Source organism: Garra rufa, chromosome 12, assembly GCF_049309525.1.
Source record: "Garra rufa chromosome 12, GarRuf1.0, whole genome shotgun sequence".
NCBI classification, from domain to species: domain Eukaryota; kingdom Metazoa; phylum Chordata; class Actinopteri; order Cypriniformes; family Cyprinidae; genus Garra; species Garra rufa.
The window spans coordinates 885,517-899,986 of NC_133372.1; the positions used below are offsets into that span (position 1 = coordinate 885,517).

At 35.5% G+C, this 14,470-nt stretch overlaps 1 protein-coding gene across 1 annotated transcript; it reads left to right on the plus strand.

Annotated features, from left to right (window-relative positions):
• Positions 1-332: 332 nt before the first annotated feature.
• kynu (kynureninase) lies at positions 333-13,269 on the plus strand. Its single transcript, XM_073852323.1, has 13 exons — positions 333-753; positions 879-999; positions 3,922-4,004; positions 7,746-7,807; positions 7,888-7,959; positions 8,041-8,115; positions 8,196-8,342; positions 9,097-9,195; positions 9,327-9,400; positions 9,493-9,545; positions 9,784-9,869; positions 11,043-11,273; positions 12,724-13,269. The coding sequence occupies exons 1-13, from the start codon at positions 600-602 to the stop codon at positions 12,847-12,849; spliced, it is 1,383 nt and encodes a 460-aa protein (XP_073708424.1). The 5' UTR covers positions 333-599; the 3' UTR covers positions 12,850-13,269.
• Positions 13,270-14,470: the final 1,201 nt, after the last annotated feature.

Here is a 14,470-nt window from a genome sequence, read left to right on the forward strand (position 1 = left end):
AACAACATACAAAAGACAAACTGTACAAACTAAGCATAATTACTATTTGAAGTTTTATTCATTATGGTTGTCTGCATTCATCTTGTATATAAAGTATATTCAGTTTGCAACTGAACATTCAAAGACAATTTAATTTAACTGTTTGCAGCAGACATTAATGTAACTGTTTGGCCCAAAGCAAAAGACATTATTCATCTGCTGTAATTGCAGCTACAGTAGGATTTCTAATCAGGCATCAGACAGAACAACAAAAAAGCAGTCAGCCAATAAACTAAGCCTGAGGCTCACGGTACATGTCATGTAGTTGGTTTGGTATGGCACTGAAAGCAGAAGTGAGTTCATGTGCACAGAAAGAACGCAATGCTTTCATCATGAACAGAAGCATCAGGAAGTGTGTCTGTGTGTCTTATGAAGCGTCCTGACAGACAGCGGGACGAATGGAAATCAGGAAACCATGCGGGTCTCTGGAAATCATTAGCTCAGGTCTGATGTGTTTGCTCGCGGGCTCAAAGTTTAGACTGAAAGAGTGTCACCCTGAGAGTCTCTCAGAGATTCCTGCAGTTTTGTGAAGCTCGACTGCTCTGAATCAGGTGTTGACGATGGAGAGCGTGCAGAAGACGATCGTGAGGGTCTCTCAGGAGCTCAGCTGTAGTCCCACATCCCTCAGGGTCGCAGAACACCTGGACCAATGCGATGAGCTGCGGCACCTGCGCCAGGAGTTCCTCATTCCCAAAATATCAGACCTGCCGCCGTGTGAGTCTCACTTTATATCCCGATCATATAATAGAACAGATAGAACTCTGATTATATCACCGTGATAGAGTCTGTGCTCAGGTTCATTCATCATCTGATTTCTTTTGATTTCTCGTCTGTTTTAGCGGATTTGTCGCTTGTGGATGGTTCTGAAGACTGCGTTTATTTCGCTGGGAATTCTCTGGGTCTCCAGCCGAAAAACGCCAAAAAATACATCGACGAGGAGCTAGAGAAATGGGCCAAAACGTAAGTCATCTGTCTTGATTCATCAGCTGAAAAATGTGGTTTGAGAAAAATATAACATAAATATCAAATAAAACATACCTTTTGGTGACTTCATTTGTCAATGCGTTTTACTTTTACATTAATTTATATACACTACCGTTCAAAAGTTTGGGGTCAGTAGAGTTTTTAATGTATTTAACTAAGTTTCTAATGCTGATCAAGGCTGCATTTATTTGATTAAAAATACAGGAAAAAACTGTAATATTGCAAAATGTTTTTACAATATAAAATAAAGTTTTTTTATTTTAACATACTTTAAAATAGAATTTATTCCTGTGATGAAACGCTGAATTTCTATCAGCTGTTACTCCAGTCTTCAGTGTCACATGACCCTTCAGAAATCATTCTAATATGCTGGTTTATTATTAGAATGATCAATGTTGGATCATATCAACAGTTGTGCTTCCAAATATTTTTTGGAACCTGTGATTTTTTTTTTTCAGGATTCTTTCATGAATAACAAGTTTAAAAAGTACAGTGTTTATTCAAAATATAAGTTTTTATAACAATGTAAATTATTTATTATTAACGTTTAACCCCTTAACTGTCACCCCCATTTTTTAAAATAGGCATGAAAGTGCACTATCCAAACTTCAATTGTTGTAATTCATGAACACTTTGGAATACAGATCTAAGGTTGGTCTCTTTTTAAAGAAGACAATCAGCAGATTATTGCAAAAGTGGAATTTTTTCAAAAAAAATAAAGTATCAACAAATTATTGAAGTTTAAATTTACTGTAAATAAAATGCGCTGTACACTTTTTATTATATTTTATATAAAATACATATTTTACATAACAGGTTTTATCCTAAATTTGATATCAAATTGAAGCCCCACATCTAAATAAGTTATGTTCCAAATTTGAAGTTGATATGCAAAAAATTAAGGTTCCTGTGAAAGTTTGTTTAGGGCGTTATACCACAAACAGCCACCGGGTGCCATACAAATGCCATATATATTTTTGTATGCACTTTTCTGTCACAAAAGTCAAAATTTTTCTGAAAATTTTCATTCTATCACAAAATAACCAGCAAATATGCTATCCTGAGACTCAGACCTTTCCAATGATGTGTTTTTTGTCAAGATTGTAAAAAGTTGTGATTCTAAAAGAGCGTAATGCATTTTGTAATATGACACCGCTAAGGGGGAGGATACCGCCAAACGACTTTAAAGTACCATTTCCATGGTAAAGCAATGTCCGATTTCAAAATGGTTTTCACAGGATGAATCTTGAGCTTCTAAGCTTTCCAATGATATATAATTTATGATGGTTACTAAAAGATTTGATAGAGAAAAAGGACAACGGAAAAAAAGAGCGCCAAGCGTCCCACAGGTGGGACGGTGACAGTTAAGGGGTTAATAAACGTTTAATTATTAACTTGATACATCCTTGGTGAATAGAAGTATTAATTTCTTAAAAAAGAAAAAAAAAAGAAACAATAAAAATGTACTGACCCCAAACTTTTGAACAGTAGTGTATTGTTGAATAAAATACAATTTTTTTTAAATCATTTGAATTTAAATTGCATTTTAATATTTACATATAGTGTCTGTTTACACTAGTGCTAATAGCCTGCTATGTTGGCAGTGGCTGTTTACACTAACTCCACCCACCAATATGTGATTGGAATAGTCAACACTACAAAAGATGGCTGATAATTACTGGCTCCAGTGGCGCAGAGGATAAATCGCTTGTTTTACTTTTTACGAGTTTGAATTCCCCTTCTGGCTAAGCTTTTTTCTCCCTTTTCAAATCTCATCGTATTGGAAAGGCATTTATTTTCAATAAATATGTAGGACATAATTGAAAAGTTGAAAATAAAGTAAATAAAATATTGGTTAGGGTTGTGGTAGGTGTATGGCGGGTTTATTGTCCCAATAATGCAGTACCATTTAATAAATTAAATTAAAACTATAATTTACACTCAGTACGTATTTACTGAATACTGTTTTAATGTAATACAATTCTGAGGTGCAGATAATTGCGTCTATTTACAGTAAGTATTATAAATATCAGAAAATCCTGCTGTTTCAACATAGTGCAAATACAATCTATAGCTATCTGCACTTAGTGTAAATAGCATCTCTCGCCAAGAAAATATGCTATTTACACTTAGTGTAATCACTTTTTACACTTCATTCAAATAGAAGTTTGTTGACTTTTTCTTATATATTTTATTTTATATTTATTTTTCAGGTTTTAAGATGTCATTTTGTTGACTTTTTTTTATACATGTTGCTTGTTAGAAGATTTTGTTAAAATATATTTCTATTCTAAATCATAAAGTAATTTTACTTCAATTTTGTACTATTTATTTTAGTTCATCGTTATATTTCAGGTTTTAGGATGTCATCTTGGTCTGATTTTATTATTTTTATGCAATATTAAAAGCAGGTTTTCTATATTCATTATCTTGTTAAATTAAATATACAAAATGTAATTCAATTTAGAATTCATTTTAATTAAATTTAACCGGTCATTACCTTACCATGGAAATGGTACTTTAAAACCTTTTGGCAGTCTCCTCCCCCTTAGTGGGCGGTGTCAAGTGTCATATTACCAAATGTATTATGGTATTTCACAATCAAAGCTTTTTATAATCATGACAAAATATATATCGTTGTCATAGGAGTAATACTGACAGAGAGATTTTGACCTGTGACAGAAAAAAAAAATAATTAAAAAATAATATTTTTTACTTTAAGGTATCAGGTAAACAAGTTCTTTACTAACGCATATTTTTCATTTTTCATTAGAATCACTATTTTTTTTAATTCTGTGAAAAGCACTGTTAAAAACTAATTTGATAAAATAGCAGAAATACTTTGAAGAAAATCCCATAATACTGTAGTAACCTGCTGTAACCACATGTTGTTTCCAGAGGTGTCCATGGCCATATGAAGGGGTCGCGACCTTGGGTCTGGGCTGAAGACAACCTGGAGGAGCCAATGGCAAAGATCGTTGGTAATTAAGAGCTTGTTAAGTTCAGTTTGACTGGTCGTAATCACATCCAGTATGAGAATGTGAATGAATAAATGAGCTTCATAGGAAATATTTGCATTTCATATCTGTTTCTATGTGATGTAAAAGCAGAGATTGAGCCATAGGTCTGCATGTAGATATAATGTGGGCGGTTCAGCTAAGGTAAACAGAGTAAAGAGAGGACTTTAGCCCTGTGTCTAATCCCTGATTGGCCTGATTTAGCCAATCTGATTCATGCTCGAGCACCTGCCCCTTTTGCTCAGATGCCCAAAGTGCCCTTCTGTCAGAGGGCACCTGCAGGTCCCATAAACTCCTCAATTTAGTTGTATCAAATTTCAGGCCATAAAAAGTTTGAAATATGTTAAATAGTATAAGAAAATAGGTCGTACATTTGGGGACGGAAAGACGAGAATCGCGATAGGGCTGGATTAAACTTCAAAAGGCAATGATGTCATTGAGTAAATATGCATGCTGCACGTTTCAAAGTCAAAACGCGGCACTGATGTCTTTATATGAATGTATCTGAAGGGAACCGACTGTCCTCAGAAACATGTCGTTGTCATTTTCATTTATTGCCTGATAAACAGCGTTAATGCTGATTTGTATCCAGCGGTTACTAGGGAAACCTTAATATTTCAGCGCTCTTAAAGCGCCCCCTTGTGACAGAGAATGACTTTTTCTTTTCCACATTTTTTCAGCTCTTTATGGTCAAATTATTGCAATTATCGACCTACGTTGTTATGCAGCAAACACAGAGTTGTAAATGTGAAAGAAGTTAATGTGCCTTTTAAGAATCTAAACAAATAAGACAGTAATATTTATGTTTTAAATAAATATAATAAATGATAAACTCGATTTATCCCTTTTAATGGTATAAAGGCTGAAATTCCATTGTATAAGATATTTTGTTTTGTTTTGTGTGAAGCTGTATCTGAATTATAAATCATGCCATTTTATGCCTTAATATTCTACCGTACATTGTCAAATCCTACTCATACTGTTCATTTTACTTCTGCGGCTCTTAAAAAGGGTCACAATTTGCCTTAAATTGATATTTAAAATATTTTAAATAGTGAAATAAAATTTCTTATGTTTGTTTTATTTCTATACTCTGCAGTAAAGCATGTTGTCTACAATCTTACAATACAATACAAATTGTACAATACAATACAATACAATACAAAGTGAAAAAAATATTACTGATTCTGTTGTTTGAGTCCTGAAACGCAATTTAAACTTCAAATAATGCATAATTTGTCTTATTAATGACATTGTTACTTGTTACATAAGTAACTGGATGCCTACAATGAGGTGATGCCCTTTTTATACTTTGAGCACCTGCCCCTTTAAAGGTCTCTGCACGGTAGAGCCCTGCATTTGAGCCCGAGCCCGTCGGGGCCCGACTTTTTTTTGCCCCTAGGGCCGGGCTTCGGGCCAATTTTCACGTCATAACTTGCACGCATATCGGGCTTCGGGCCTGCTTTAGAAAAAAACTTTAAAAAAAAAAAAAGTTTAATGAGATTTAATGCGTGCGTCCCCGGAAGCGCCAGTGATGCCTAACTCGCGCATAGCAGAGTATGAGCGGAGCGCGAAATGGAGCGGTGTGATTTTGAATGGAGGAAGGAGCGGATTTTTTTTAAAAGTCGGAGCGTCATGGTTTTCACTCTCTTCAAGAGCGCTCCACCACCGCTCCATCATGAGTACAATTCATGCCAATGGTCCATAATATAACTGCACATTAAGCAGGAAATCATATGTTAAACATGTTTAGCTAGAGATGGATCACTCAAATCAGAAATAATGTGACCTGTAGGTAAAATAACTGACGAAAATGTATTATTTTCATTACAAACTTTGCACTGGATAAAGCAGCAATACTCTTTTAATGTTGACAATTATTAGCTGTGGTCGGAACAAATATTGCATACTATGTTTGAAACTCTCCTCCTGTTATTTTATTTTATTATATTTTATGAACAGGACTGTTACATTTCAAACATACTTAATTTTTTTTTTTTTTTTGACGCGGAGCAGTGTTTCTGATATCAGTGAGCGAGGAGTGGAGCTGGAGCAGAGCGATTATTAAATGCAAGGAGCGCGGGGGGAAATTGTTGCCGCTCCACTCCGCTTACATACTTTGCGCAGCACAGAGATTTTCAGCCATGTGGTAAAGTTGTGTTTTTGAAGTTTTCTATATTATTATTTATTCTTTATATATTTGTTCATTATTCGTTTACTTTACCACTGCGACTTTGTATGTTCCGGTTTTGCGCAGCAGAGCTGCCTGCCCTGTTCGAAATGCCTTTGTTCTGAGATGGTGATAATAAACTTTAAATCTAACATTGTGATATATTGATGTTTGTTTTATATCTGTGAATTGCATTGTAGACTAGTCAAGTGTTGATTTGATATATAGGTTAAATTGAGTAAACTCACTGTGGACCACATACCGCTTGGATATCGATGTCACTTAAAAAACTAAAACTTACATTTAAAAAACAAACAAACAAACAAACAAACAAACAAACTCCAAACATTTCTCAAAATTGTTCTGATAAAAAAAACGAAACGAAAAAACATAAACTTTCTATTAAATACGAATCTGGTCTATTTTAATGGCTGTAACTGTATAAGCTGTTTGGCGGAAAAAAAGACGGGCTTCGGGTCGGACTCGGGCCAACATTTTTGATAAGCTGTCGGACACGGGCCGGGCTACAGCCTGTGCGTTTCGGGCCAGGGCCGGGCTAGGGCTTAGATTTAAGGCCCGTGCAGGGCTCTACTGCACGGCCCTGTTTTTCATGTTGTTTGAACATTAATGTGTGTTGGTAGTTTTAGTACACAATCACTCTACAATGATAAAAATCCACCCAGTGGTATTTGTTTAATCTTAAAAAGTAATACCCCCCTTTTAAAAACAGGTCAATCTCAGCTTCTTGTCAGAGTGACGGCACACAGATAGAGGCCGATCCCACGATAGTTGATTGACATGAGCGCCTTACCTTAGCCCCGCCCTCACCGAGCTGAAACAGTCTGACCCTGATCGCCATTGTGAGACTCAGGTGCAGAGGAAGACAAGAATGTCTCTAATTGAGCGATTGATGGATGTAATAATGAACATAGCCATCGTCATTTATTCCCGACATCTGAGCCGCTGAAGACACAGAGGATAATGTTACATACGTTTCTGAAAGGAAAGCGCTGATCATGATCTACATACGCGTCTAGTTCGTGCGAATCATTCCTAATGCAGCTTCACCCACAGCAGAAGTGAGTATGAGGGTTTTTTAATGCAGCTTTGCAAATGGCCTTAATAATGTGTTTGTTGTCAAGTTTTGCGGCTAAAGTAAACATTACGGCTCATCATCCCACAGCAGAGAGGGGCGGGGCGAGCAGAGCTCATTTGCATTTAAAGGAACATGCAACAGAATGAGTTGATTTTTTGACAAGGTAAAAGGGTGTTTTTGTACACTACTATTGAGAATCTCTAACCAAAGTATATAATAGACTTTTCATTAAGACCCTACAGAATCATATGAACTTGTGGAAAATTGGCATCCGATGACCCCTTTAAGAATGGAAAAATGCCTGTAGTTTTATGTGAGGGTAGGTTTAGGTGTAGGGTTAGGGAAAGCTGATAAAAAATAGAGAAGAACTATTATGCATGTGGAATGAACCTATAAAACATGTAAATCAGTAAATGTGTGTGTTTGACTCTTTAAATAGGTGCTAAGCCTGAAGAAGTGGCTCTGATGAATGGATTGACAGTCAATCTGCATCTTCTGATGGTAAAAACATTTGAAAATACGGTATATATTTTTCTGTGCACATTGATTTTCAAATATTCCTCTTTTTATGATCCTCTCAGCTTTCCTTCTACAAGCCGACTCCAAAACGCTACAAGATTCTTCTGGAGGATAAGGCCTTTCCATCCGATCATGTATGTAAACATTATTTTGATATGAGCATTACTGGATCAGTCACGGCTGTAGGTTTGACGTGTTTGTGTGTGAATGTGCAGTACGCCATTGAATCTCAGATCCGGCTGAGAGGACTGGACGTGGCCGACAGCATGCTGACCATCGAACCCAGACAGGTAATGACATCACTTCCTCTAAGTATGAAATCATGCACACAGGAAGTGTTTTGTGACTGTTTGGATTGGCTGTTTTTCAGGGTGAAGACACCATCAGGACGGAGGATATCTTGTCGCTCATCGAGCGGGAGGGCGACTCCATTGCTCTGGTCATGCTCAGCAGCGTTCAGTATTACACCGGTCAGCTGTTCAACATGGAGGCCATCACCAGAGCGGGACACGCCAAGGTGAAAAGTCATTCGAAAATCACAAAGTTTAATGCACTTTAATACTAACATGAGATCAGAGAGACACGTATCAGTTTGGTTTAAACCCGAATAAACCACAACAACAAATGTAACTAACCATGATCCTGAAAAGAGATCCACCAATCAGAAAGCTTCCTGTTACCATGAAAACAGGAATTGCAAAACAGGCTCAGTAGTGACTGTTCACTCATATTGAGCTTAGGGTTGCAAAAAGAGTTTCCGGAAATTTATTGGAAATGCTTTGCCCTCGTGCGACCCTAATTGGGGTCAGTGTACTGATTTATAGATCCATGAGAAGTTTGGCATCTCCACCCTTTATTTATCTGAATGTTTGAATATTTTCAAACAAAAAATTGCATTTAATTAATGCATTTTAAAGAGTTTTGTGAATTGACAACATCCTAAATATGCTTCTCAGGAACAGTAGTAAATACTAAAATAATAATAATAAATACTGAAATAAATACTTTTTAAAACCTTTTTTGTTTTTTGCAAAGTGTTCAATGTTAATTGTTTTAGTTTGTTGCTTAAAATATTAAAACTTTATTTCTATAGCACTCTATGCAATACAGATTGATTAAAAGCAGCTTCACAGTAGTAAACAGGAAAATAACAATCTGTGTGTGTGTGTGTGTGTGTGTGTGTGTGTGTGTGTGTGTGTGTGTGTGTGTGTGTGTGTGTGTGTGTGTGTGTGTGTGTGTGTGTGTGTGTGTGTGTGTGTGTGTGTGTTCAGGGGTGTTTTGTAGGGTTTGATTGCGCACACACTGTAGGAAACGCAGAAATGCAACTTCATGACTGGAATGTGGATTTTGCATGCTGGTGCTCTTATAAGGTTAGTTTTTGTGTTGTGTTTGTGGTATGTTCATTAATTAATTTTTATTTCTTGCTGTTGTGTATTTATTGCATTAGTGTTGAATATATGATGGATCAGTGTTAACGGTGTTTAGTGTGTGTTTTATTCAGTATGTGAACTCAGGGGCCGGTGGTCTGGCTGGAGCGTATATACATGAGAAACACGCTCACAGCATCAAACCGGCGTGAGTATCACATTCAATAACGCTCACTTACAGACATAATAAAGCTGATGAGATACTCATGCAATGTGTGTGTGTCTGTGTGCTTGTGTCAGTCTGATGGGCTGGTGGGGACACAACCTGAAGACCAGATTCCTCATGAATAACGGTAGGAGAATATCAGTCACTGGCACAAACATCATAATGATCACTGGAAGTTTTGAGGGATTGTGGGAACTCACAGTCTGCTCTCTGCTGACATCCTGTGGACACACCTGTAGTTGCATTACACTTGGAAAAGCAACTTTAGATTCAGTATAAGCTTTTAGATATAGATTTTAGTGAAAAGTCAATCTGCAGTGTTAATATAAAAAAAATGTTCATTAATGACTACAGTATTTCTGCAGAAATGGATCTTCGGCCTGGGGTTAATGGATTCCGTCTGTCCAATCAGCCCTTCTTACTGGTGTGTTCACTACAGGCCAGTCTAGAGGTAAGACATCACACAGCACACGCACAAAATACATTCTGATAACCAGCGTACAACAACTTAATAACATACAGACAACTATTATACAACATTCTGACAACCTTTATTTATATACTCACATCCATCTTACAACATCATACAAGCAACTCAAGTCATTTACAGATACAAGATACACTTTGTTTACTGTTCTGTGAGCATTTCTGTATGTGTCCATTTGGGGTGTTCACAAAATCACAAATTAATCAGCCAAAAATTATAAACTGTGTTAATATCATAATAAATTGATATTATTGATTATATGTTGCATCTTAAAGGGATAGTTCACCCAAAAATGAAAATTAGCCCATTATTTACTCACCCTCCAGGCATCCTAGGTGTATATGACCTCCTTCTTTCAGACCAATCCTATCGGAGTTATATTAAAAACTATCCTGGCACTTCCAAGCTTTATTATGGAAATGAGCGGATGTTTCTCTTCATCAGTCAAAACAAGTCCAATAAAGTGCATCCATCTATAATAAAAAGTGCCTCACATGCCTCCGGGAGGTGAATACAGGCCTCCTGTAGCGGATTGATGCATTTTTGTAAGAAAAATATCCATACACAGAAGCTGTTCTGTTCTTGTGAAAACCAGCGTTTGTTTACAGCAGCAAAGGAAGCAATGTTTCCTGACTTTAGCAAAGGAAAACCAGTCTCCACTTGTCTTATATATCGAAATCCTTCAACATTTTTCTTTACAAATTTGTGCTTCTAATTCCTGGCTGTTGTTTTTTTCCACATTCGTCGGGTCTGAGTGACATGTGTGCACCGCTGGTGTTTACGTTTTAAATAGAGATACTATTCTCATAAAAATGCATCAGTTCGCTACAGGAGGCCTTTATTCAGCCCTGGAGCCACGTGAGACACTTTTTATTATGGATGGATGCACTTTATTGGACTGATGAAGAGAAACACCTGCCTATGCCATGATAAAGCTTGGGAGAGCCAGAACAATTTTTAATATATCTCCAATTGGATTCGTCTGAAAGAAGGAAGACATATAGACCTAGGGTGCCTGGAGGGTGAGTAAATAATGGGCAGATTTTCAGTTTTGGATGAACTAATCCTTTAAATACTGATTTCCTAACAATTTATGTAAGTGAAGTATTTAGTCATTTTTGATTTTCTGGTGTCCAGATTTTTAACCGGACGAGTATGAAGGATCTGAGGAGGAAGTCGGTGCTGCTGACGGGGTATCTGGAGTATCTGATCAGACATTACTACACCAAAGACCCGTCAGATCCCGACAAACCCTCGATTCACATCATCACGCCCTCGGACCCCGAGCAGAGAGGCTGCCAGCTGTCTCTGTCCTTCTCTCTTCCAATCAGAGCTGTTTTTCAGGAGCTGGAGAAGAGAGGAATCGCCGTACGTACCACTTTATTATTATCATCATTTACTCATGTCCTTCCAAACTCATCTCTGAAACACACATTAAGATATTGTTGATAAATCCACCTTCATTGAAGCTCTAGGTGACCAAAACTTAAAATATCATAAATTCATAAAGGCGTCATAAAACTTAACCAAGTCTTGTGAAGAGATATGATCACATCACAAGAGACATGATGAACATTTATTGTAACCTATTGCCTTACAAACACACATAAAGCAAATGACTTATGGTAAACATGAAAGCTTATTGGTTTTCATGCACATACAACATACCCACACAAAATCTCTGTTAGGTACTCTTCAGATTTTGGTAGCCCTGAAAATTAATTTAACTAGCCCAAATAAAAAAAAGTCAGTTTCTTTAAAAACTAGAAAACCAGAGTGAAGTCTAAATGTGACCCTGGACCACAAAACCAGTCATAAGGTTACATTTGACAAAACTGAGATATATACATCATATGAAAGTTCAATAATTAAGCTTTCTATTGATGTATAGTTTGTTTGGATAGGATATTTGGCCGAGATACATCTATTTGAAAATCTGGAATCTGAGGGTGCAAAAACAACTAAATACTGAGAAAATCACCTTTAGAGTTGTCCAAATTAAGTTCTTAACAATGCATATAACTAATCAAAATTTACATTTTGATATATTTACAGTAGGTATTTTACAAAAAATCTTCATGGAACATGATTTTTACATAATTTCCTAATGATTTTTGGCATAAAAGAAAATTCAATAATTTTGACCCATACAATGTATTTTTGGCTATTGCTACAAATATACCCCAGCGACTTAAGACTGGTTTTGTGCTCCAGGGTCACAAATGTCAATAAAAATTATTTTCAATGCACAAATATCAAGAAAGAAATTTTAGTTAGTTAACCCACTATTTACAGGGTACTATCTGCAAAATAAAATAATTTTTTTTTAATAATAATTTATGAGCCTTTTTAAAAGCTGTACAAGTATAATGAACACAGTATGAGTGGGGTTGGACAATGTACGGTAGCATGTTAAGCCATAAAATGACATGTTCTACAGTTTAGATACAGGTTTTCACATAAACAAAAAGTACAAAAATGACATTTTAGCTTTTAGACCATTATAAGGGATAAATCAAGTATATAATTTATTGTATTTATTTCAAACTTAAAATAAATATTCCTGTCTTAATGATCTTTGGAATGTACTTTAACTTCTTTCACATTTACAACTCCATGCGTCTGCTGCATAAAAACATGCATATTTGCAATCTGAGCATAAACGGCAGAAAAACTTTTCTGAAATGCAAATTCATTCTCTACCACGAGGTGGCGCTTTAGGAGCACTGAAATATTGCTTTTTCCCTGGAAAGTTTCCAGGTCCATAGAGTTGTCAAGGCTGTGTGTGTCTCAGTGTGTTGTGTGTCTGGTGTTTCAGTGCGATATGAGGGAGCCCAATGTCCTGCGGGTCGCTCCGGTGCCGCTCTACAACTCCTTCACTGATGTTCACCGCTTTATCACTGCTCTGGGATCAGCGCTGAGCGCCTGTGGAGCCAAACACTGACAGACCCTCAGCAATGTGAAGCCTGAAATGTTTTTAGTGGCTGCTGCTTGTTAACATGACGAGAGCAGGGGTATCCATTACAGGCAAATTAGTTTTATATGCTTTTAAAGTGTATGAAAATGGCCAATGAATGTTTCTCTTCACATCAGCTAATGTTCCAAAGGATTTCAAAGAATTTTGTACCAATAATCTGAAATGCGGTTATATTTCATCATAGATTTTGTGTAGAAAAGTTGAAAAATATAATTAATGTGCATGCAATAAGTCTTCATTAAGAAAAGATTCCATTCAAATATGTTGGTTTGTACTGATATTAAATTCTGTGCCAATAAATAATAACTTTGTCATACATTTTGTCAAAATAAATGTAAAAAATGCTAAAGTTAAATTCGGGTTAATAAATTGAAAGTATGAAAAATGGATATTCAATTTGAGATTTGCTAACATGATAAATATTCAATTTTAAATAAATATTAAATATTAAACTTCTTTAGATGATGACATAATTGATTGACATCTGGTTCAAAGGCAGCAGGAATATGTTCGATGCAGTAAAAGTTTTACATTTTAAGCAAAGTGTCTTCACATGAGAACAGTGACACATTTGTACTTTGCACTGGAGTGAGTTATTCAGTAGTAAATTATAAACAAGCCCCTCATGGGAACGTAGGTCCTGTTTTTTTAGGGACATTGAACATCAGATTAAAGCTGAGAGTCTTGAACATTTTATTTGAATCACTTTTCACTCTCTGAATGAATCTTGATTAACTTTAATTCAAACCCAATGGAAAAGTGTCTCAGTAGATCTGCAGACGGTCTTTGCCAAAGAGAAACTGAGGATGGTTTCTGTTATGCAATGCTATAGTATTTGTACAGCGTGTGTTTCATTTAGAAGATCATTTACTTTGTTTTACAACTATCTCTGCAAATGTTTGCTAAACAGGTTTTATTGTCTTGTAACTTTGACTCACTGATGCATTTTATTTGCATTAACCGTGTCTGTCTCTCCAGATGCCGCCAAGGTTGCACGATGACGTTCATCTGCACTTTAGCATGTGTTTATCATGATTCTAACTTTGCATTGAATTTATTGCACTTTTTTAAACTTTCCAAAATTAACTGAAACACAAGGACATTTGTAATGCATGTTATTATATATATATATATATATATATATATATATATATATATATATATATAAATTTTAAATCATACAATTTTTGCATCATAACGTATTGTAATATTAAATGATTAAATATTGCATGACTGCTGCCATGTTTACAATTACTAAAATACTGTACCACCATATTAGTTGTTATCCAAATATTTATACAAAACAAATTACAATTTAATAATTAAAAATGAAAACAAATAATTACCTTTATGTAGGAATGAGCAGGATTATTATAGCTAACAGAAATAAATACATAAAGAAATATTTCTTTCTTGAAATAATAAAAATAAATTAATAATAAAAAAATAAAAATAAAAAAAATAATTAAATAAAACAATTACAAAAACTTTTATAGTAAAACTTTTGAATTACCAAAAAGGAGAGAAAAGAATAAATAGATAAATAAAAATCCAGGTAGTTGCAAAAAAAAAAAATCTCATTAATTAT